At 38.0% G+C, this 22,485-nt stretch overlaps 1 protein-coding gene across 3 annotated transcripts; it reads left to right on the top strand.

The window, feature by feature from the left end:
- The first annotated feature begins 1,900 nt into the window (after positions 1-1,900).
- On the top strand, positions 1,901-21,777 carry LOC104152937 (3-hydroxy-3-methylglutaryl-coenzyme A reductase). 3 transcript variants are annotated; one of them, XM_068925511.1, is made up of 20 exons: positions 1,901-2,076; positions 5,723-5,918; positions 6,361-6,472; positions 6,948-7,035; positions 7,131-7,215; positions 8,725-8,830; positions 10,186-10,292; positions 10,681-10,797; positions 11,554-11,705; positions 12,673-12,917; positions 13,052-13,224; positions 13,853-14,047; positions 14,749-14,907; positions 15,089-15,246; positions 16,363-16,468; positions 17,383-17,553; positions 18,844-18,984; positions 19,090-19,248; positions 19,533-19,687; positions 19,837-21,777. In XM_068925511.1, exons 1-20 carry the CDS (start codon positions 1,916-1,918, stop codon positions 19,889-19,891), a joined length of 2,841 nt encoding a protein of 946 aa, XP_068781612.1. In that variant the 5' UTR covers positions 1,901-1,915; the 3' UTR covers positions 19,892-21,777. The 3 variants fall into 3 exon arrangements, with proteins under 3 accessions (XP_068781612.1, XP_068781614.1, XP_068781613.1); XM_068925513.1 differs by having other exon boundaries at positions 1,916-2,091; XM_068925512.1 differs by lacking the exon at positions 1,901-2,076 and adding an exon at positions 2,593-2,888.
- The last annotated feature ends 708 nt before the right edge of the window (positions 21,778-22,485 follow it).

Below are 22,485 nucleotides of genomic sequence, written 5' to 3' on the forward strand. Positions count from 1 at the left end.
TGACGGTTACGGCCGCGTCGCTGGCCTGCACGGCCCAAGCGCTCTCAGCAGGGCTTCGCGCTCCTCGCCCGCCTCACCGCCTGCCTCCTCCCGCAGAGCCGCCGAGCCTCTTGTCCATCCAGCGTTGCTCCTTTTTCCTAATTTGCGCACTGCGGTAGCCGTTTTTAAGGTGCTGACTTCACGTGTCCGAGATCAGAAACGGATATACTAAATTATTAGTTGCCAATATTTTTACAGTGTTTGCAATAGTAGTCTGGGGTCTAACACTGCAGTGGGTCTGTTGATAACGCAGCGCCATTTGCACTCAAGACAGACCTGTTCTGCCTCAGCTTTGCCTTCCGTTTCTTTTCAGCAGCTGCCGCGGTGCTACTCCCATGGCCTCTGGCAGTGTGCAGAGGCGGGAGAGGCTGTAGGCAGGCTACAGAGAGGAGTACTAATATCAAAGTTATTTATGACTGAAAGCTTTGTCATATATTTGCATAACAAATTCCAAACCATAATAGCAATGACTCCAATTCCCAGGAAACTTGATAAAATTTTAACTTGCCAAATTAGGCTCATCACAGAATATTCAAAAAATGACTACTCGGCAAAAAGGGTGGAAAACATAGCAAGATATTGAAGGTCACATTAAATTATGTACCAGTTATATATATTTGTTGCCACTGTGCGCAAATTGCTATTTTCTTTGACTTGCTCATACCAAGTTTAACTACAGCAATTGCTGTGCATACCATCAGATTTCTGTAGAAAACTTGCTGGGAATATTTTACTCTTTTCAGGTAATAAAGAGATGCTTGAGAAGACAGGAGTGTTAAGCTAGCAGAGAAAACAGTAAGTCATGAGGATTTAGACACATCACTGAAGATGTGCAAATGAAGAGGATCTTTACACATGAAATGACTGAGCTGACATTGAAAAATTTCTCATTGATAACATCTGCTTTGCTGGAGTTCTCTGGGAACTTCTTTTAATCAGCTCATCCTTGCTTGAGGATTACATTTACGTTCTACAGCATGGTGGCATGTGAAGGCACTTGAAATATTTCTAAATAAAATGGCATATGTAGGAAGCAGTTTTGGAAAAGCTGGAGTGTCAATTATCTTCAGTGAAATTCTGGCAGATTATATTTTGTTTGTGTTTAAACTTATTTGCCTAGAACTTGCTCAGACCTGGTGACACAAACTGGCTACACAAAATGGGAGCAATTGCAATGAAGAACAATATGTTGCATCTGATGCATAGTAGGCAACACTTAACAAAAGAGACCATGGAGCCGTATGTGCTTCACATGCCAAATATATTTGTGTGCATAGCTAAATCAAAGATTTCTATTTGAAATCTGTTTTCTATTTGGCTGACAGGCACAAGTCCAAGTACATTGTAGTTTTTCTGAATATCAAGAGATTCCACTGCTTTCTACAAGCAGAGAGCTGTTAATCATAATGGCATTTCTAATGAGTCGGTAAAGTGCACAGGGTGGGTTGACATTACCGTGTGCAAACGATGGCTGGAACGTTAAAAGTTAAAGACGGTGTCCTGCCCTGCCCTCTCTCTGGTTTGCCCAGAAGCACAGCGGGGCCAACCTGCCAACGCGAGGTGAGGCAGAGCCGGCCCGCTGCCCCCTTCTGCGCAGCAACCGGGGGGAGGGGGGGCCGCGGCGGGGCGGAGGGACCTGCGCGCGCGCGCACCCGCCCACGCCGCTACGCGCCGAGGGCGCGACTAGGCTCGCGGGCGATCAGCATATGTAAATAAGCCGCATCCTGCTGTCCAATCCGAAAGCACGGCGAGGGGAACGCGGCGGCTCATTGGCGGGCAGCCCATGGCGAGATGGCGTGTTCCCCGCTCCTGATCGAGCTTCGAGCTGTGCTGCGTTCGCCGGGCGGTTGCCTGGCGACGCCGCGAGTGACGCGTCATGGGCAGGGCGCGCTGGGCTCTTGCCATTGGCTGCGCGATCGGGCGATGGCGGCGGCTGGCGTGTCGCGCCCCGGGTGTCCTTGCCCGGGAAGGAGCAGCCGCTTCAGTCTGCGGCGCGGCGGGAAGGAGGGAGGTGTCGCTTGTCGCTCGTGACGCCGTGTGAGCGCCGAGGCGGTGAGCGGGCACCGGCGGGGCGCTGCGGTGGGGCGGGCGGGCGGGCAGGCAGCGGGGTCGCGGCTGCTGTGGCGACGTTTCGGTCAGGCGCGTTGCGGGCAGCCCGCCCTTGCGACACGGGTCCTTCGTGGCCGCGGGCAGCCCCGGGCTCCGAGGTGGGGTGCGGCCGTTAGCGCGGCGCTTCTCGTTTCTTCGGAGGCGGGAGCGGAGCGGGCCGTCACCGCCGCTGCCCCCAGGGAGCGGCGGCGACCCCGCGCCCGCTTCGCCCGCCGCCCTCGGGGCCGGCAGGGAAGGTCAGAGCCGGTGGCCCGGAGGCTTTTTCCGTTACACCCGAGGGCGCGGGCCCCGGGGCCGCGGTCCGCGGCACCTGCCTGGCCGGGCTGCGCTGCCCGCCGGGGCGGGGGGAGGGGGCGCGCCGCGGCGCCGCTGGGCCGGGCCGGGCCGGCGGGGCGGGGCGGGGCGAGCCGTGCCGTGCCGTGCCGTGCCGTGTGTGCGCCCGGCAGGAGAGGTGCGTGGGGTGGCTGCGGGGCTGCTTCCCCCGCCCTGCGTAGAGGGCTGAGCTGCTCCTGCGGATGGAGCCGCGTGTGTGCGGGTCGGCTCTCTACACACACATAGCTCTACTTCGACGGTTTGAGTTGTCCGTATTGTGTCAGATATTTTTTTCGGGAGATCTCTGGATTGGATACCGTTTCTCCCCCCCGTTCCTTTATAATACTGTAGCCGTTGCTGAGTCAGGCAACACAGGATGGGGAGTTTGTGCTCATCTTATAAATGGTATTGCAGAGGATTGCTCTGAGGTGAGACCTGGGTTACAAATCTTAGGTATTGCAGCTGAATAGTCATACAGTTAAGTGGTAGATCAGTGCTCTAAAACATTACATACAACCAGTCTAGTTTACCTTGTATGCTCTGGTTCAAAGTTTTTGAATAGGCTGCAGTACTTCTTGCTTGTATTTTGTTTTGATTTCTAGACTGCATTACTTAATATTTTTCTGGCAATTTTTGATTCAACAAGGAAGGCAGAAAGGAAGTAGGTGAGATTTATAAGGCATCTCTTTAGAACGACCATTTTGAGATTTAACAAAATACTGTTAAATTTTACCTTTATTTTTAAAGATATATCTTGTTAATTTCAGGCTATAAGTCAGGTTAACAATGAAAACATTATTAACAGAATTAGGAATGTGAGCTAATCATATGTGGGTTTTTTTGTTTTTGACTCAGTAGTGCAGTATGTATACAAGATCTGTATATGAAGTCTTCCTTTAAAATTTTCTAGAAATGTCAGCTAAAAAGCGGAAAAAAAAAAAAGGCATGAAGGCTTTAGAAATGTAAGAGGAGCCGAGGATTAGCAGTGATGCATCCTATATATCATGTACTGGTATAAGTAATTAATTGTAAAATGTTGGCTAATAATAGATATCATGGATAGTTATTTTCATAATGAAATGAATGCATTTTTCCCTGATTTTTTTTGCGGAGCTATTTTACACTTATTAACACAGGAATTTTGTTTGTGTTGCTTATAGATGTCAGAAATAAGTATTTGAGGAAAGATTTTGGAATCTTTCTAAATCTGATATCAACTTGTTATTTGCCCAAATAAAATTCTGATAGTCAAAATCATATAGTCAAAAATCATTCGGCATTGCATTATTAATTTTAGAGCTGATAGAACTTTGTATTGTCATGTGGTAGGTACTAATTCTGATTTTTCTAGAATAATGTGGTTTTTCCAAGGCATTAGTAATTTTTATCCTTAGGCTATTGCTAGGCCTTTTCTATTCTTTTTGTTTTGTTTCAAAGTCTTTGGCACTAAAACGTTTCTCTGGCTATGTTTTATTCTGGAATTTTAATTAAAATATGCCCTCCATGCTGCTGAGGAAAGTCTGTAATACCACTATGGAATAGAAGTTTTTCAAGAACATAAGTTTACAAAGGAGAATATGCATTATATTGTACAGAGTAAAGCCAAGGATAACGTTGACTGTAAAGAACTTTTTTGGGGGGGGGGTGGGGGGGCGGAGGAGGAAAGGAAGAAATAAAGCCTCCTGCCAGGGAAGGAAAGAATTTGTTCCTGAGGAAGGCAGTCTGTGATGTTTCCCCAGTTGGTTCCAGTATTCCCATCAGTCACAAAAATACTGCCACGCCTTCATTGTGGAAGGATCAAGGAAAATATATTGGTGCTACTTATGCCTATTTCATTAGGATTGGCGATGGTAGGAGAGCGTTCTGCTAAAGGTGATTCTTCAGAAACATTAAGCAGATTCGTTAGTCCTCTGTTCCCATTCAATTGCACCATCGTTTATGATGTCCAAGCAAAAGGAACAATACTAGACAGTCTTCCTTGAAGCTTAGGGGATAGGTTGTTACCTTTAAGATAACATAAAGAGATTTTTATCCTCTTTGATATGATAATGTGTCGAGGCCTCAATCCCCTATGTGAGTCTCCATAGTACTAGGTTTGTGCCAGTAAATAATGAACAGGTAGTCTCTATAAAGTCAGGTTATTATTTAAGCATCTTTTAAAGATATAGTTATACATTTAAAATTCATTGTAGAGCTTTACATGTTTTTGGTTATAGGCAATGAGAAAGAAAGCAAAATGTCAGTACTGATATATTTAAGAGAATTTTATGGCATGTTATTTCTGTACTATAGAACATGAATAAACATCCTTGACTAGTTTAGAGTCTAAAGGTACAACACAGAGCAAATAGACTAGGGTGCAGTTTTTGTAACTGAGGGATGTACAGAACATCCATGTTACCAGTTCCGTGAAGCAGAGGTGTGAAAGTTTCTGCTTAGTGTTTATTATCTACTGAAAGCATACAGGGATGATGAAATGCATCAGTAACTTGGGAATCAGTTACAGGTGCAAGAGAACTGTAGGCAGAACGCTGTACGTGAGAAGGAGTCATATTTTTGAGATGAAAGAAGAACAACTGTTTGAATGTGATTAAATCGAATCACTAAAGAATATTTAGCAGGAAGAAGAGCAGACTCAATCAGAGAAAGACAACATTGAAATTACTGCTGTTGGAGTTGGCACATGCTATGTTGGTAATTTATATAGGTAAAGTTAATCAAGATTTTAATAGGAAAAGCGAGCAAAGAAATAGCAGGTTTCAGTGAGTGCTTGCGTTGAGAGGTGGTGCAAAACAAGACGTTGGAGTCAAAGTGGTATCAAAATCGTGTGGCAGTAGTGGATGCTAAGAGCTGCCAGCGCTGATAAGAGTGTGGAGGAGAGGAGAGTTAACTTCTGTTTGGGACTTTGAGATGTTAATAAAAAAATTTTTTAAAGACACAAGGGAGATGTAAAAACTTGTGGCTTGAGAAGGCAGGAGAGCAGATCATATTCTATTACAGGATAAATATGTTTTTAAAATAAAATATAATAATATATTTTATATTTAAAATAATATATATATTTTAAATAAATATATATTTATTTTTATATATATTATAATTTTTAAATGGAAAGTAGAAGAATGAAGATGAGATTCCTTACCCATCTGTTACTTACCTGTTTTTGTTTGGGGGGGGGGGGAACCCCACAGATTTTGAGGTGACTTGCAGGAAATTATTATTTCCCTTCGGCTTGCTTATATGAAACATTCTTGTGTTGCAGGTTTTCTAGGTATAGAAAAACAATCTCGAAAATGTTGTCCAGACTGTTTCGAATGCATGGCCTTTTTGTAGCCTCTCATCCATGGGAAGTCATTGTGGGAACAGTGACTCTCACCATCTGTATGATGTCCATGAAGATGTTCACTGGAAATGATAAGATCTGTGGTTGGAATTACGAATGCCCAAAACTTGAAGAAGTAAGAATTTAAATTCAAGTTATAATAGTTATCGTTAATCAGTGGATCCTGAAATGTCTCTTGAAATGTAGGGCTTTTTGTACAATAAGAACAGGCTGTGATGTATTAAAAGCAAAGCAGTTATGCAGAAATTCCTTTCTTTATTGCCTGCTTTTTCCCATGCTGGATATTAAAGCTGTATGCAAGTGGTAGTGAGCTACAGGAGGTTTTCATGAAATAGATTTTTTTTGGTTGGATATCTAGTGAACAGGAAGGATTTTGCTGTTAATATTGTTGGCAATGTTTTAATTCTTTTAAAAGACAGGCTAACAGCGATGCTTACTTTATTCCAAAATTTCATATTATTTTCGGTGCAGCTTAACAATTTAAATCTTGTTAATAAAGTTTAACAAGGTACCTCTTAATGTAAAAGTTAACTAAATCAACTCTGTATTTCAAACAGGATGTTCTGAGCAGTGACATCATAATCCTGACAATCACCCGCTGTATAGCAATCCTTTACATATACTTCCAGTTCCAGAATCTAAGGCAACTTGGGTCAAAATACATTTTAGGTAGTGTATCTGACTTTCTATTTGCTTTATACATTTAAATTGTATTTTTAATAAGAATTGATAATGAGTATCAGAATGTTAATACTTAAATACAGGATTGGCTTATTTTATCTCTTTGCTAGACAGCGCGATAAATATTGGCGTTCTGCATAGGTGAAAGCAATTCTTTGTGAGAGATTGTGTAGTATTATATAAACATTGGAAATGTAATTCTTGAAATAACTGTTTATTGTGTGAAACTGTTTAAGCCAATTTTTATTTTTGCTGATAAGAAAGGAGAGATTTATGGCTTTTATTTCTCAGAAAATTAATTTGAATGCATCACAGATTTTAAAAAGCCATGTTAAAACAGCATTCACCTCAGTTTGTATCAGCTTTTGTGTATGTGATCTAGATTTATTTGCTTCAGAAATGATCTAAAGGTATTATTTATACATATAATAGTTCTATATTTTTTGTTTGCTTGCTTTTTAAGGTATTGCTGGCCTTTTCACAATCTTCTCAAGTTTTGTTTTTAGTACAGTGGTAATTCACTTCTTGGATAAAGAACTCACAGGTTTAAAGTAAGTAATGGATACTTGCTCTGGACTTCTTATTTGAAATGTTTTCCCCCCCGGTAAACTTTGAATTTGTTCTTAACATGTTCCTCTTATTTCAGTGAAGCTTTACCGTTCTTCCTTCTTCTGATTGATCTTTCAAGAGCAAGTGCATTAGCCAAATTTGCACTTAGTTCCAACTCACAGGTCAGTTTTTTGTTCTCTCTCTCTGTGTGTGTGTGTGTGTGTGTGTGTGTGTGTGTGTGTAGTGGTGGATGGGTAAGGGTTTTTTTTGGTTTTGTTTTGTAACGCAGCTTTTGAATTTAAAATGCAAAGATGAATACCCCAGGTGGAGAAATATATGGATGACTACTATAGTGGTAAAATACAAAAAGGATTAGCTTTAGTCCAGATATTCTGTATTATCTTTTAGCTAAATTAGTTGTATATATGAGTATTTTTAGGATGTCAGCTTCTGTGGAAGAACTACAAGCATTGCCCTTTAAGGCAACCAGAATTCCTAGACCAAAGTCTTCATTAGAGCAGTTATTGATATAAAAATGAAAGCGAATTCATAAGGCTTAGGAACAATATGTAAATAGAAATCTAATGTTACAGTGCAAATACAGGGAAAAGCATATTTCTAGAGGGAAAAGCAGAACAATGGCACATGCATATATGTATATAGACGCATTCATGCTCTAATGCACTTCACATAGCCCAACGTGAAGAAATAACAGTAAATTTAGCCATACATGGGAATAGTTATTTCCTAATGTTCAAAGTTCTGAAATAAAGGTTTTTGAGTGAAATTACTTTATATCTAAAAATACTGTACAAGGTAATTGATCATAATGTGACTATATTACGTATGCAATATTGTAATAGTATATAATAATATTCTATTATTATATAATTGTATATTATTGTATTATAGGCTGTAGAGTTCTTTTAAAAGTACTTATTGTCAAGGAAGTGTTTCACAGATAGGTTTTCGCACATGCATGCGCGCATGCATCCTGCACGACACATGCTGCGAAGAAAAGGAAAAGAACGTCTTCCCACCCTCAGGGGTACACACTTCTGTCAGCTGAGTCTAGAGAGTAAATAAAGTTAGGGTACAGAGATGTGGTTGCAGAGTTTTTGAGATGCCACGATAAGTGTGGGTTTTCTGGGGTTTGTTTGTTTGTTTTTAAAATACACATGCACGCACGCGTACATATATATCTTAAAGTTTAGAGCTTAACGCTTAAAGTCTTTGCCCATCAATTTTGTAGGGGCTTCGACTACGCATCAGTCAAAAATGGAGACTTTTACAATTAAATATTCTTGTGGTATAAAGACTGTTGAAATATAATAGCTTGTATGAACTGTAATGATTAACAAATATATTCTTTCACAGTAGTTAATTTCTCAGTGTATTGTATAAAGCCTTACCACTGTAATAATACTGAGTTTATTAATCATAGTATCTGCACCCCTTATGAAGAAACAATCCATATGATTTATTCTGTGGCCTGACTCCTTTTTTGCCCTATTGGAAAGGGACTTGAAAACTTTGAAGCATTATTTTGAATCCAGTCTCCTTGCTCGCTTAACATAGCTTCATGTTTTCATTTGATAGTTTTCATCATAGAGCCTGCTTTTCCAAGAACCAAATCTTCATGCAACTTTTCATCCATCTTTATGCTAATGTACAGAAATTATACTTTTTAGGATGAAGTAAGAGAAAATATTTCACGTGGAATGGCAATTTTAGGCCCTACATTTACACTGGATGCCCTTGTGGAGTGTCTTGTTATTGGTGTTGGTACTATGTCAGGTGAGTGATAAAGTCTAAGGGTATAAACCTTTTAGGTTAAAGAAGACTGTTTGAAAGACATTGGGATATTCAGGGTTTCAAGTGATAGGTGTCATCTGTGAGAGTGGAGTGACCTAACCTATTTATTCAGCTATTTACTTCCTTTTCTAAACGGCTTATATTATTAGTTTTATGCAGGTGTGAATAATAGTCTACATGTTCAAGAGAAATTTGAAAAACAGATTTACGTTTAGCTTTCCTTGAATGTTATGCAGTAACAATGGACTTTCATGCAGCTATCTTTATAAAATTAAGACCTTGTATGATATACATAATTCCTGTAGCATTTTAAAGCAACTGCTAGAATTTCCCCTTGAGCATTTTTTAAAATTAGTGACACTTTAAGTACATATACACCTGTTTCATATGCTTGTGAAAACAGATATTTCTAAAGATAACTACAAGCTAAATAATATTAGTCTATTTAATTAAAAATAATCAGCTTCTTAGCAATTTTTTTTCTTTTCTATCTTTCGATCTCACCAGATGTGTGCAGTAACAGTTGTTTCTCCTTAAAAAGAGAACAGTTAAACCAATTATCCTTTATTTATTACATTTATTTTTAAAATACATTGCAGTCGTATATTAAAAAAACCTTAAATTAGATTTAATCTTTTCTTTATCTTGCATACTTTAATGGTGTCTTACAAAGTATTTATTTATTTTTATTGTTTTGGACCTTTGGGAGAGGGGGGTTAATAAGTTGTTTTCCTGTTTGTTTAGAAAAAAGCCCTTATTTCGGTGTGGCAGGCAGCTGACCTTTTAAATGATTTACATTGTTAACTCTTTCACCTCTATTAAGGGAGTTGTGTAATGCATATGTGACATAGTATATTGACTTTTTCTGGATGCTAGGCTTATCAAAGAGTAGGTGGGGTGAGTATTGTTTCTTATTCCCTGAACACTTGACCAGCCGTCTTTTACAAGGAACTTAAATCCATGATATGTTGGCAAATTGTTCTTTGCTTAGTTGAGGAAGAAGTTTCAAGCTTCCAGTGAGAAGCTTTAGAATTTAAGAGAAATCCTATGTTTAAAGCTTTAAAACATCTTAGGTACACAAAAATTATTTCACAGTTTATGTTTGGCTTTACGCTTAATTATCTGTAAATAGGATAAACACATATTGCATTAACTTAAAGTAAGTTATTGCAGAATGGTTGGGGCTAAACACACTTGTTTTCCATTAATCTGCAGTGTCAATGTAATGATTTCCTTCTTACTTTTGCAACGCTTTCTAAATATACAGAAAGACTGTTGCATATTCAAATATTTGGGGAAAAAAACCTTTTTTTTTTTTTTTTTTTCTTACCATGTAGGGGTACGACAACTTGAAATTATGTGCTGCTTTGGCTGTATGTCTGTTCTTGCCAACTACTTTGTCTTCATGACCTTCTTTCCGGCTTGTGTGTCGTTGGTATTAGAGGTAAGACCAACTTCAAGAGAGCGTCTTAACTTAACGTTCAGGCCACGCACGTTTCTTCATTGAGGTATACGCCAGCCTGTTTGTCTTCCTGTTAAAGCAGACAAGAGGACATGTACAAGAAAAGTTATCGTGGCTTAACTGATGTGCAGTAACTTGTTACCTCACTGTCACAGTCTCAATCAATAGTGTCAGTTCTGATCTAACTGAAGGTTAACAAATTGTGCTTCAAACTAATAGCTGTCCAGGGTCTTCAACTATTTAAAGTCTAGTGTAGGTTCACTCTCTTGTTGATAGAGTCTTAATAATAAAATAAAAATACAAGCTTGTTTATTGTATCTCTTCAGACATGTGCTGAATAGAACCTATTTTTAAATTGTCATCTCTGCAGCTTTCTCGAGAGAGTCGTGAAGGGCGTCCTATATGGCAGCTTAGTCATTTTGCTCGTGTTCTGGAAGAAGAAGAAAATAAACCAAACCCTGTAACACAGAGGGTCAAAATGATCATGGTTTGTGACTTTTTTCATCTGTATTGATGTAATCAATAAGCTGATCTTCTGCAGTGAATAAAGCTTTTGTTTCCTATAGACTTGCATCCTGTATGCCAGTACTCTTGCTCATCTTTGTAATTCTAACATCATCTATACCTACACCTAAAGTCTTCCTGCATATGCCAGTTATGCTTGCAAAACTGGTCACTTCTTCGTGTGCCCTAATTTCCTCCCTGTTTCCTGTACAATACTCTCAGCTTTCTCCTCTTATTACTTGAGCAAGGGGAAGGGTGTGCTGGGACTGGTTCAAAGCTATGAGTCTTATGATAAGCCAGAAAAGAAGTTAAAGAAAACGTGATGAGCTAACATTGCAGCCTTCCTTCATTTTGGACATGATAGGTCCTGCTTCCCCTGCGTTTCCGGTTTTCATAAAACTGGTGAAAGCTTGGTATGTTGGAGATCTCTCTGTTTGATTTGTCTGACAGTCTTCCTCGTGCCCAAATAACTTTTGGTTGCATTAGCCAAATTTCAAACTGTGTAATTGTAAAACACTTGTTTCTATAGGGAACCAGCAAAAGGTTGTGTATGTAAATGAATATACTACTGAAAAATAGTGTTGACAAGAAACGTGGCATATTAGCCTTTATCCTTAGACTTTTGAGTCATGGGAAGTTAAAGTAAAAAATAAGTGATTAATCTTAATAGGTTAGATGCCTAGTTACAGTTGAAAACTTAGTAATTTTCTTTTTCTGTTTGTTTGCTTTTTTAATACAGTCACTAGGTTTGGTTCTTGTTCATGCCCACAGTCGCTGGATAGCAGAACCAGCTGCTCAGAACAGCACTGTAGAAAACTCAGTGGGATTGGATGAGAATGCACCAAAGAGAATTGAACCCAATGTTTCATTATGGCAGTTCTATCTTTCTCGGTAGGTGCCTTGACAGAAGAGAAGTGTATTTCATTGATTAGGGTGTATTCTCCAGTGCTGCCAACGATGGCCTTAGGGCACAGTGCTGTTGTAAACTAGCAGGTCTGGCTGCTGTAGGATTTCTTAGAACCTGAGACGACATGTTATCAAGAGTATTTCAATATTACGCTATTCTTACGATCTTCTTAAAATAGTACGATTATGATCAGGAACCAGCTGTTCTGGATGCATCATAAGACTGTCTTTTCCCACTAGCATTGGCACATTTCAGACCAGACTAGAAAATAAGTTTTTTGACAGCACGAGAGTTAATTATTTTTGCAGAATTTCTGGCCCTTCTCACACAAGTGCAAAAAATAGTCCCTGTCATTATTCTTTTTCCTTGTGCTTTTTTTTTTCTATCTAAAAATAAGAGATACTGTGCAGTGCAAAGATGCTGTTGGCCCACAGCTCAGCTGAAGTGGAAATTGTGATTCCATATTTCTTCTGAAAACTCAGTGCTATATCTCTGAGGTTTTTTTCTCCCTCCTGGCAGCTTAGCTTACATCATAGTAGTCCTGACTGGCAGAGGATAGTAACTGAATCTTTCTGCTTCATAATTTAGAGATAGGTGTTAAATGAATATGGCTTACCTGTTCAGTACTGAATATTTTCCAGCAATTTCCCTCACTGGATTTTTTTTTTTTTTTAAACTAAGATTTAGTAAAAGTTTATGGACGACTGAAACTTCTTACAGTGTTAATAATACAAAGAATGATTTCTCTACCCCAATCTAGCATACCTGAATATTCTATTATAAAACATCATTTGACTAGAATCACAGTAACTGTAAAAATGATGATCAAACTCTTAGCCTTTCTAAAGCAAACAGATGTTAGAACATTGTTATAAAATAACAGATTGTGTATATACTATGTACTTATTACTTGATTGGTCTCTTTTTTTTTTTTTTTTTTTTTTTTAAAAGAATGGCCAGTATGGATATTGAGCAAGTAATCACTCTTGGATTAGCCCTTCTTCTTGCTGTGAAATACATTTTCTTTGAACAAACAGAGACTGAATCCACACTCTCACTGAAGAATCCCATAACATCTCCAGTGATGGTTCAGAAAAAGGTCCCTGAGAATTGTTGCAGGAAACAATCTGGACTTCTGAAAAACAATCAGAAATCTAACACAGTAGAAGAAACTTTAATTGCCAAAGATGGAAATGGTAATTTGGAGCATTAGTCTGAACCTATTCCCAGATATTTATATCAAATAGTGAATTCTGTCCAGCATGTTGTATTTAGAACCAAAACTTAAGATTTTTGTAAACTGAAGTTCATTTTAATTGTTTTTATGCAGCTGAAGTCATAAAACCTGTATTAGCAGAGTCTTCAACCAGAGTTACATTTGTAGTTGGCAGTTGCAACCCTGTGGAAACTTCTGCAGTTCTTAATAGAAAAGAGGAAGAAATTGAGTTACCTAAGGAACCACGTTCTATCGAGGAATGTGTTGGTATACTTGGAAATGCAGAGGTATGGAAAAATAACTTTTTTTTTTAAACTGCCAATGTAACTTCTCATTTAAGAACTCCTAAAATTCGTTTTCTGGCATTTAAATGATCCTCTTGATTGTGATATCTTATTTCAGAGAACTATAGAGCTTTTATAACTGAGTGAATGTGGAAATATTACGGCGTAGAATGCTGGATCACTCTCCTTCCCTTTTAGAAGTCATTTCCGCTCCAGTCAGTTTCTGCTTCTGAATTACTTCTTTTTTTTTTTTTTTTTTTTTTTTTGTAATACAGACAGAAAATGTGTATTTGTCTGTTTTTTCTCAAGTTGTAAATAATTTATTATTAGTCTTCCCTCTTTACTCTCAAGATGAGAGGGGGCAAAAAGGCAGCTTCTACATTCATGACATACCAAGTAATTCAAACTTCATTGTAAATCATGGATATGAGTGGGTGTCTGAATGAAAGGGTTTTGACAATATTCTTGCCTGCTATAAAACTTCACACTGGCAGCTGGCTTCTTTGGATATCATTTGATAATGGTCACAGTACAGTTACTATCCTTTCTCATTTGGAAATATTTCAAACTATTTTCACCAAGAGAATCTCTACTTTTCCCCCCTCCCCTCCCCCATCCTTTACATTTCCAGAAGGGTGCAAAATTCCTTACTGATGCTGAGGTTATCAGTTTAGTTAACGCTAAGCATATTCCTGCATACAAACTGGAAGCCTTGATGGAAACTCAGGAGCGTGGTGTGTCCATTCGTAGACAGATGTTATCCAAGAAACTCCCTGAACCTTCATCTTTGCAGTATCTTCCTTATAGGAATTATAATTACTCTTTGGTAAGTAGAAGGCAGACAAGCAAAGTTCACTGTAAAACCATTTTCCAAATATGAAATATCTGCTTAAAGTGCTGTATATGAATTAACAATGAGCTTGGTCAAAACTGCTGTATAAATTTCAAATATAAAGCACTACTGTGTATTGCTAGCAATTTGGTAGCTTAACCTAATTTTTGTAGCTTAACCAAAAGAATAATTCCCTACAGAGGTATCCTTATCTCATAAACATGGAATTCTGCTGACACTAAGCCTGTGCTTAGTTGAGTGAAAATGTTAGCTTGAGCTCAGGTTAAAATGGAAGCTTATTTTAAAATCATTTAACAGTAAGTCAAAATTGTTTTAATAGTATTTAAGACTTAATAAGATTCAACAGGTCTATCAAATAATAGCTTTTTAACAGTAGCAGCTGTTGATAGGTGTAGCTATAAAATAGCTGAAACGAATTAGAACAGCTTATTAATACTTGAAGTTTGATAATCATTTTATAACCAAATAAAATAATTTGTACAAAGTATTCCATTTCATTGATGAGCTGGTCATAGGAGGAGGAACTTAAGGCTTTAACTCATTGAGGCGCGAGTTAGTTGCTTCATGGGTAGGGTTGTGGTTTTTTTGCCAAGATATCTCTTGGTAGCGACGTATATAGTGTGCTAGAGTGTTACATATAACCATCATGATAACTTTTGTATTGTTCTTGTAAGGTTATGGGAGCTTGCTGTGAAAACGTGATTGGCTATATGCCTATTCCTGTAGGCGTAGCAGGGCCACTGTTCTTGGATAACAAAGAGTTTCAAGTTCCAATGGCAACAACAGAAGGATGTCTTGTGGCAAGCACAAATAGAGGATGTAGAGCAATATGCGTAAGTAACTCCTAGAAAGAAGGTTGACTGTTTAATTGCTTGAACAGCTTAAAAACTTCCTATAATACAAAGCATTTCTTATGCCTTTTTTGGCATGGGGAGGATTTGAGGCATGTTTTTGGCTTCCCAAAATCTAAAACTCAGTTTCAGTAATCTTGTTTCATTTCTGTTTTGATTTTAGCTTGGTGGAGGAGCAAGCAGTCGTATTCTAGCAGATGGGATGACCCGAGGGCCTGTTGTAAGGCTCCCCACTGCTTGCCAGGCTGCAGAAGTGAAAGTTTGGCTTGAAAGCTCTGAAGGGTTTAAGATGATAAAAGAAGCTTTTGACAGCACAAGTAGGTTAGTACAATGGTTACTTGAGCCTTATTTCCTGATGCAAGACTTTGGACCTTAGAAAGCTCCCAATTGTATTTCTGTGTACTGTGTAGGAAATTACATACTCATTTTGGCTGTCCCATGTAGCATGAATCTAAGAAAACAGCAGTATCTTTCTAATTTGTTGCTATGGTTATCTGTCGAGGCTAGTGATAAATATCTTCTGGTGATAAGCAGTAAATGACTGGATCATAGTAACAAGTAAGCTGGTATTGAGTAATACTTGATATGTTTTTATTGGGTGTAAGACTATAAAATAAATGTACAGCTCACTGGGATTTTTAGTAGTTGCTATGCTTAAAAGTAGCTTAAAGATTGGAATCTAGGATTTCATATGGTATAAGGTGTTAATAATTAATCTGCTAGGCTTCAAATCCCATAGGATAAACTAATGCTAGAGCTGAAACGTTAAGAAATGTAAAACAGTGTCAAGGATAAGTGTATTTTAAGTCCAAGTCTTTCTTCCATGACTTGTGATTACCTGCCTTCTTTAGGAACATTTAGAGAAAGACTGTCATGTCAGTTACGTTTCTTATCAATCTTACGAGTGTCAGCCAAGGACATGTGTGTATTTCAGAAAGAGCCATTTGTCCCGCTGTTTAAAAGCGGTATTTTCCAGTTTTTGTTTGGCCTTTAGTCTGCATGAATAAAGCTTTGACTTGTGGAGCTTGCACTTTTATGGAAGATAAAATGGTTTTTGCCCTGCTGCAAAAGACACACAAATTTTCGAAGTCCTCATTTTTAGTTGGTAGTCAGTAGCCAGATATTTCGGGACAGAGGGATAAAATTTATGTTAGCACTTCAAGAGCCTATATTTCATGAAGTCCAGGGCTAGAAAACATAAGGAGCCAGTGAAACGTTTCGTGGTTCACTTTCAGGAGCAGTGAAACATTATGTTTGAAAGTATTTATCTTGAGAAAACTATGTGCATGATAGCTGAAGGTTCACTTTCCCACTGAAGGAGGAAGAGTGCAGAACACAGTGTGGTTAATGGTGCCGTCTACAATAATTGAGGCCCTTAAATGTAGTTAAAGCTCTTTCTCCTTGAGAATTGTAAGTAATCATTCAATTTTCTTGCAGGTTTGCTCGCCTACAAAAACTTCTCATCAGTTTGGCTGGTCGTAATCTTTATATCCGTTTTCAGTCTAAAACAGGGGATGCAATGGGAATGAATATGATTTCAAAAGTAAGGTCCAGTCTCTTTAAGTCTTCTAATAAATATATATTTCTTTGAACAAATAAATAGCGTCCCACCCATCTGTGATTGCCTGGCATGTGAAGACAGAAAGAGATAAGACTTGCAGGCAAGACACAGCTCTGTTTGCAGTGCTATAAAATGATAAAACTGTTTGACTTGACTTCACATAAACATGAACAGGATATGAACAGTGAAAGAAAAAGGACTGAAGTCATTTTGTGTGGGAGTTTTTCTTTGTGTGTTTGTTTTTTAAAAGTATTGATAATGTAGGATGGTTTGTTCATTTCTTTGGGCCAAAGATTTTTATCCACCAGTAATTACTCTGTTGCTGTTGCAGTTCTTGTGAAGAAAGGATTAGGAGTCTGATGAGTGGCAGCAAGTGCAGGCATGTGGAAGAAACTGAGGCATGACTCACAGTTTAGTGGGAAGGGGAGGGAAAACCTTGTACTGTTTGATGTAAGACTTTGATACGGACTGTTATATACAGAGTTTACTCGGAATAATTACATAAACGGGTCAGGCCATACACAGGCACTAAATATAGTTGAAATTTGTCTGACTTCCTAATGTACAGAAGCTCCCTCCCAGTTCATCCAAAATTAATTATTTTCATGCCTGCAGGGTTTGACTTGGTTCATGTTGTATCTTCAGTAAGGTGTGCATATGCCCGTACATACTGGGAAGGACCAAGGGCTTATTTATTACAATTTATCATTCCCCATATTTGAAAGGGGTTAGAAAAACGATAGTGATGTTACCTGTTTCAGATTTCTTCCCAAAACCCTATTCTTTTTCTGAGCTCTAATTGATGGTCTAAAGTTTTAATCTAATCTTGCTGTTTTGCTGTCCTTGATTAATGTGCCTTACAACCATAATAGCGATACTTATTCCTCATCTAACAGGGTACTGAAAAAGCACTGGCAAGACTGAATGAAGAGTTTCCTGATCTTCAGGTTATAGCTATTAGTGGTAACTACTGTACAGACAAAAAGCCTGCTGCCATAAATTGGATAGAAGGAAGAGGCAAGTCTGTTGTCTGTGAGGCAGTCATTCCAGCCAAGGTTGTCAGAGAAGTAAGTGTTTGCTTTCTTTTATTTGTCAAAAAGTGCATATATTAACTTACATTTCATATTTATGAAGTAATCAGTTTTGTATGTTCCCTGTAAGGATGACTTCCACATGTGTTTTCAGACTATTGTTGTATGGAAAAGTCTTTTCTACTGAGAACATCTTACCGTAGGCATTTTTCCACTTACCGTATTTTCTAAGATATTGTGCCATATATTTTATGGTGAATGTTGAAGACGCTGGAACCCTCACTTTTTTCCTTTGACAACTATTCTATTCTGGAGACAGTTTGACGCAGTATTCAAGGTGTGTTTGCAGCCTAGATTTATACATTGGCATAACTATGTTTTTCTAGATTTGCTTTCCATTAATTTTTTAATTGTTCGTCTTTTTGACGACTACTTCAGTGGCAGCGTCGGAGCAGTATCTATTATAACCCCAAGATTGCTTTCCAGAGTAATAGTGGGGAGCCCATCATAGTTTAAGTAGCTTTAGGCTTTTTTTTTTTTTTTTTCCCCTCTCTCCTGACCATGTACATCGCCATGTTTATCTGCACTGAACTGTCTATATTACTTTGTATCTTTATCAGTATTACAGATCCTTGTGCAGATCTTTGTCGTCTGATCCCATTCTTACCGTCCTGGAGTTTCACAGATTTTTGCTTATGGCAATATCGTGTTTGTCCCCTTTGATCATTTTAATACTAAATTCAGTGTAAATCTCTTGCCTGAATCTTTCAAAATACAGTCAGTATTTTATAAATGTGTCACTTAATTTGATGTTACCGTGCAACAGAATGTGTATTTTCAAATGTCCGTTTTCTGTTACAGCTCTTCAGTTCAGTTCTGTATTATGCAGAGCAAAATTAAGTGTTTAGTGTATGGAGCGACTTGGGAGGAAAGATGCTGTCATGTCAAGGTGGATTTAGGGTGGGTTGTGGGTGGTGTTTTTTTTTTTTTTTGGCCAAACTATGTTTGTGCATTTCATACTGAAAATAAATGAGTATTTGAAACAGTGAGAGAAGGTAGTTGGTTGTGGTGGCTTTTTTTTTTTTTTTTCCCCCCCTCTTCGAGGTCTGTACAAGTCCAAACTCTCAGCACCAACTTTTCTGTTGTTATTTGAAAGGTACTCTCTGCACCTGAAAGGGTTTCTTTTGAACAAAAATAAAGTAGATATAGGATGCTGTGTCAAATTCTGTGTGGAATTAAACTTTGGGGGCCTTATTAACATGAAGTAGGGCATTGTAACTCCTGCCTAAGGAAAGGTGTAGTAAAAGTTGTATCATTTTTGCCTAGGTATTGAAGACTACTACAGAAGATATAGTTGAAGTTAATATAAACAAAAACTTGGTGGGTTCCGCTATGGCTGGTAGCATAGGTGGCTACAATGCACATGCAGCAAACATTGTTACAGCTATCTACATTGCTTGTGGTCAGGTAAGTTGTTTTGTACCAAGTCAGCATTTCTTAGTTCTGTTAATTCTGAATTGGACACCTAGTTGAGAGTTTTGTTTTTGTTTTTTTTTCCTCCTTGATCTAAAGGATGCTGCGCAGAACGTGGGCAGCTCTAACTGCATCACTTTGATGGAGCGAACTGGTTCTACCAATGAAGACCTGTACATCAGCTGCACAATGCCTTCTATAGAAATAGGAACTGTTGGTGGAGGCACCAACTTGCTCCCACAGCAGGCCTGTTTGCAGGTACAGAGCAGGAAGTTTAAAGCAACTTACCTTCTTAAATCTAAGCTTGCTTTCACGTTGTATATATTGTGCCTGAATAATGTTTTCAGAACGTCTCTCGAAATTCCACGGACTTGAGATGAAAATTCTAGAATTTTCATCTAACTATTTTTCAAGCATCTAATTTTTACAGCTTAATATATATTTACTATTAAGGAGATTTAAAGCTAGTCAATTGGATGTAATTTGGTAAAACTCAAATGTTCTTTAGTTTCATAGCATAATACTGCAGTTTTTCTCCCCAGATGTTAGGGGTTCAAGGTGCAAGCCAAGATAATCCTGGTGAAAATGCCCGTCAGCTTGCTAAAATTGTATGTGCTACAGTGATGGCAGGGGAGTTATCGCTAATGGCAGCTCTTGCAGCTGGGCATCTAGTCAAAAGCCACATGATCCACAACAGGTAAGTGCAAAACCATGTCTTTCCCTGCTGTTTCCCCCTTCTTCCAACTATACTAGAAGATTCAATAATAATTGCATTAATAATTGTAACATGTAATAGTTACAATGATACATTACTATCTAATGTGGTCATCTTACTGTTTTTGTTAGGTCAAAAATGAATCTGCAAGACCTTCAAGGAAGCTGTGCTAAGAAAGCAGCTTGAATACTAAAACAGCTTGGAAGCGAAAAATTGTTTTAGCAACTGATGAGGTGCACAGGAAAAATTAATGTAATCTGTGAAGTTTAGAATGAAAATCACCTTCAGCTCAATTATTTCTGTGGAAGATAAACTAAAAGATCAATGGACTTGCGATCAGTGAAACTACTTATGCCTTTGACTTTCTTCAGCGGTTAGAGATGACTTCATGAAAGAAGTCCTCTCAGTGGTCTTGAACATGGCTTTAGAATTCTTACTCTTGTTCGTGGTTTTCTGAAGGGTCAGTCCTATGTTTTTTATAGGTTGAGAGTATTTTGACTAGTAAACTCCTAGTTGCTACCAAGGTGAAAAGTGGTATCATGTACTTTGTACGTTTAAAAAACAACAAAAAAAATCTAAACTTGGCTTGAATACACTGGTCCTTGCCATCTTTATTTTCTGGTTAGCAAGGTATGTTTTTAAAGTGATGGCAAGCGTAATCACTTTCTGTGAACTCCCAATTTTAATTTTGTTCACAGTTTAAACAGAGTTTAGGCTATGAGACAATTTTGAGTCGCATTAGTTTTATAGACGCATCAGTCTATTTATAGTACTTAATTTGCTGCTTTTTCAGCTAAGCAGCATTCAGTGTTTTAACTCCATAATTTAGGTTATTCCTTTAAGGAAAACTCGTGATGTATAGAGTGCTAAATTATTAAATATAATCCTGTACTGAAGTAGGAAAAAACAGTGTGTCATTTTGTTCGGGTAGAATAAAATAAATTCTGAAACTAGTAACTCCAAAAAAGGACTATATGTCAGACAGTTTAATACTTTAAGTAAATGCAGTTTGTTAAACTTCTTTTGATAGGAGTGGATTCAAACAACAGGACTCAAGAACAGATGTTTACACTTCTAAAAGAAATCTCTTACAGTGTGTTTACATACTCAGAATTTTTTAGTGTTTTGCACTCATTCCCCAGGAGTAAGTGTATATCCACTATTTAAACTGAGATAAGATAAAGCCAGAAGATCACACTGTTCTTTAATTTTTTTTTTACATTTTTATTCCTTTTTAAACTTTTTTTTTGAGGAGGGGAGTATTTATTTTAAGAAAAAAATCTTGCATTGTCCTTTTTTTTTTTTTTTTTTTATGAGACTTGCTTAGTAAGGGAATCCACTGAAATGACAAGTTAATGTAACACAGTTTTTGTATTAAAATACTGTACTTGGACCAGTGAAGCAGCCTCAGGTGTTCTTAATGTAATACAGGAAACCTTTTTTTTTTTTTTTTTCCTGGTTTTATTCACCATTGGGAAGCTTGCTAAATACATCGTCCTGCCTAGCTAATCACAGAAGGAAAACTGTTCATATGCTTGGGGTTTTTTGGGATGTTTTTAACTTTATTTTTAGTAAAAAAAGAAAATTACCAGTGAATTGGATGAGCTGGGTTTCTTACAGGAACGCAGTGGCATTTCTAAAGGGGTGACTAGCAAAGGTGCTCTTCTAAGGTGCAAATTTGATGCAAATCATGATGCGTTGTTTTGTAGTATATCAACACATTAATATTATTGTAATGATCTCATAAAGCTAATGTGCAAGCACGAAAACATACTACATGCTAGATATGGTATGATAGCATGTAAATATCATGAATGTTTATCTTCCTGCAGTATTGTTGTTAATAGCTACTATTTTATTTAAGGAAAGGTGGAACTACTTTGTTTCTATGTTCATTCAGTGATCTTATTATTTAAAGTAACACTGTACTGGCAATAAATGGTGGTTCAGTGTTCATTTTGGTGAATTTAACTGACATTCTGTCTTGCAGAATTAACATTTTGTATTATTACTAAATTGTGTACATTTTGGTACAGACTACTTTTTCAGTTTCAGTAAAACAATGGAAAACATACTGGCTTAATTGTGATATTTTAAGCTTAATTCATGACCTAGTGACATAGCTTAGTGGGCAACATAAAATAAGAGGGTTAAGGAAAATAAGACCAGATATAAAACATTCAGTGCAGCAGGGATATGATACCAGAACTTCTCACCTTGTTTGGTACACATTTATTCTCCTTGAAACTGAATTATTCAGTTTGTCCAGATGGGAGAACTAATTCACTTCGGCATTAGTGATATCTTCTGTTGAAGCCTGTTTGGGTGTTTCTCGCCTATCCTCCCGATAACTGTTGAATTATACTTTTGGCAGTCTCTTATGTGTCCGCCAAAAAACTTTCAGAGGTGCTTTTTATCTGTTACTTGGTATCTGAATTTGAAGCGCTGCATTCACCAGAGAAATGTAATTTAGCAGAATAGGTAGTGCTGTTTATATATTGCTCTTGCAAGACAGGTTAACTTGGAAGAGTGAAAGAACCTGTCAGTACCACATCAAGAATTGCTTGATATTAAAAGTCCTGGTAAGAACTTCATAGTGCGTGTTAGCAGCTAAGTGATTAAGCTTTTAGTCAGTATGCCACTAAAAATCTTGGAAACTACTAAAAGATTAGAGCTCCAGGCCCATGCGCTACAGCCATGTAGTTAAGTTCCCAAGGGAGCACGTAAATGTCCAACAACCTGCAATAAAGTGTAGCCTGGATTCTTTTTTAGTCTCTTTT

The sequence above is a fragment of the Struthio camelus genome, chromosome W (assembly GCF_040807025.1).
Source record: "Struthio camelus isolate bStrCam1 chromosome W, bStrCam1.hap1, whole genome shotgun sequence".
Classification (NCBI taxonomy): domain Eukaryota; kingdom Metazoa; phylum Chordata; class Aves; order Struthioniformes; family Struthionidae; genus Struthio; species Struthio camelus.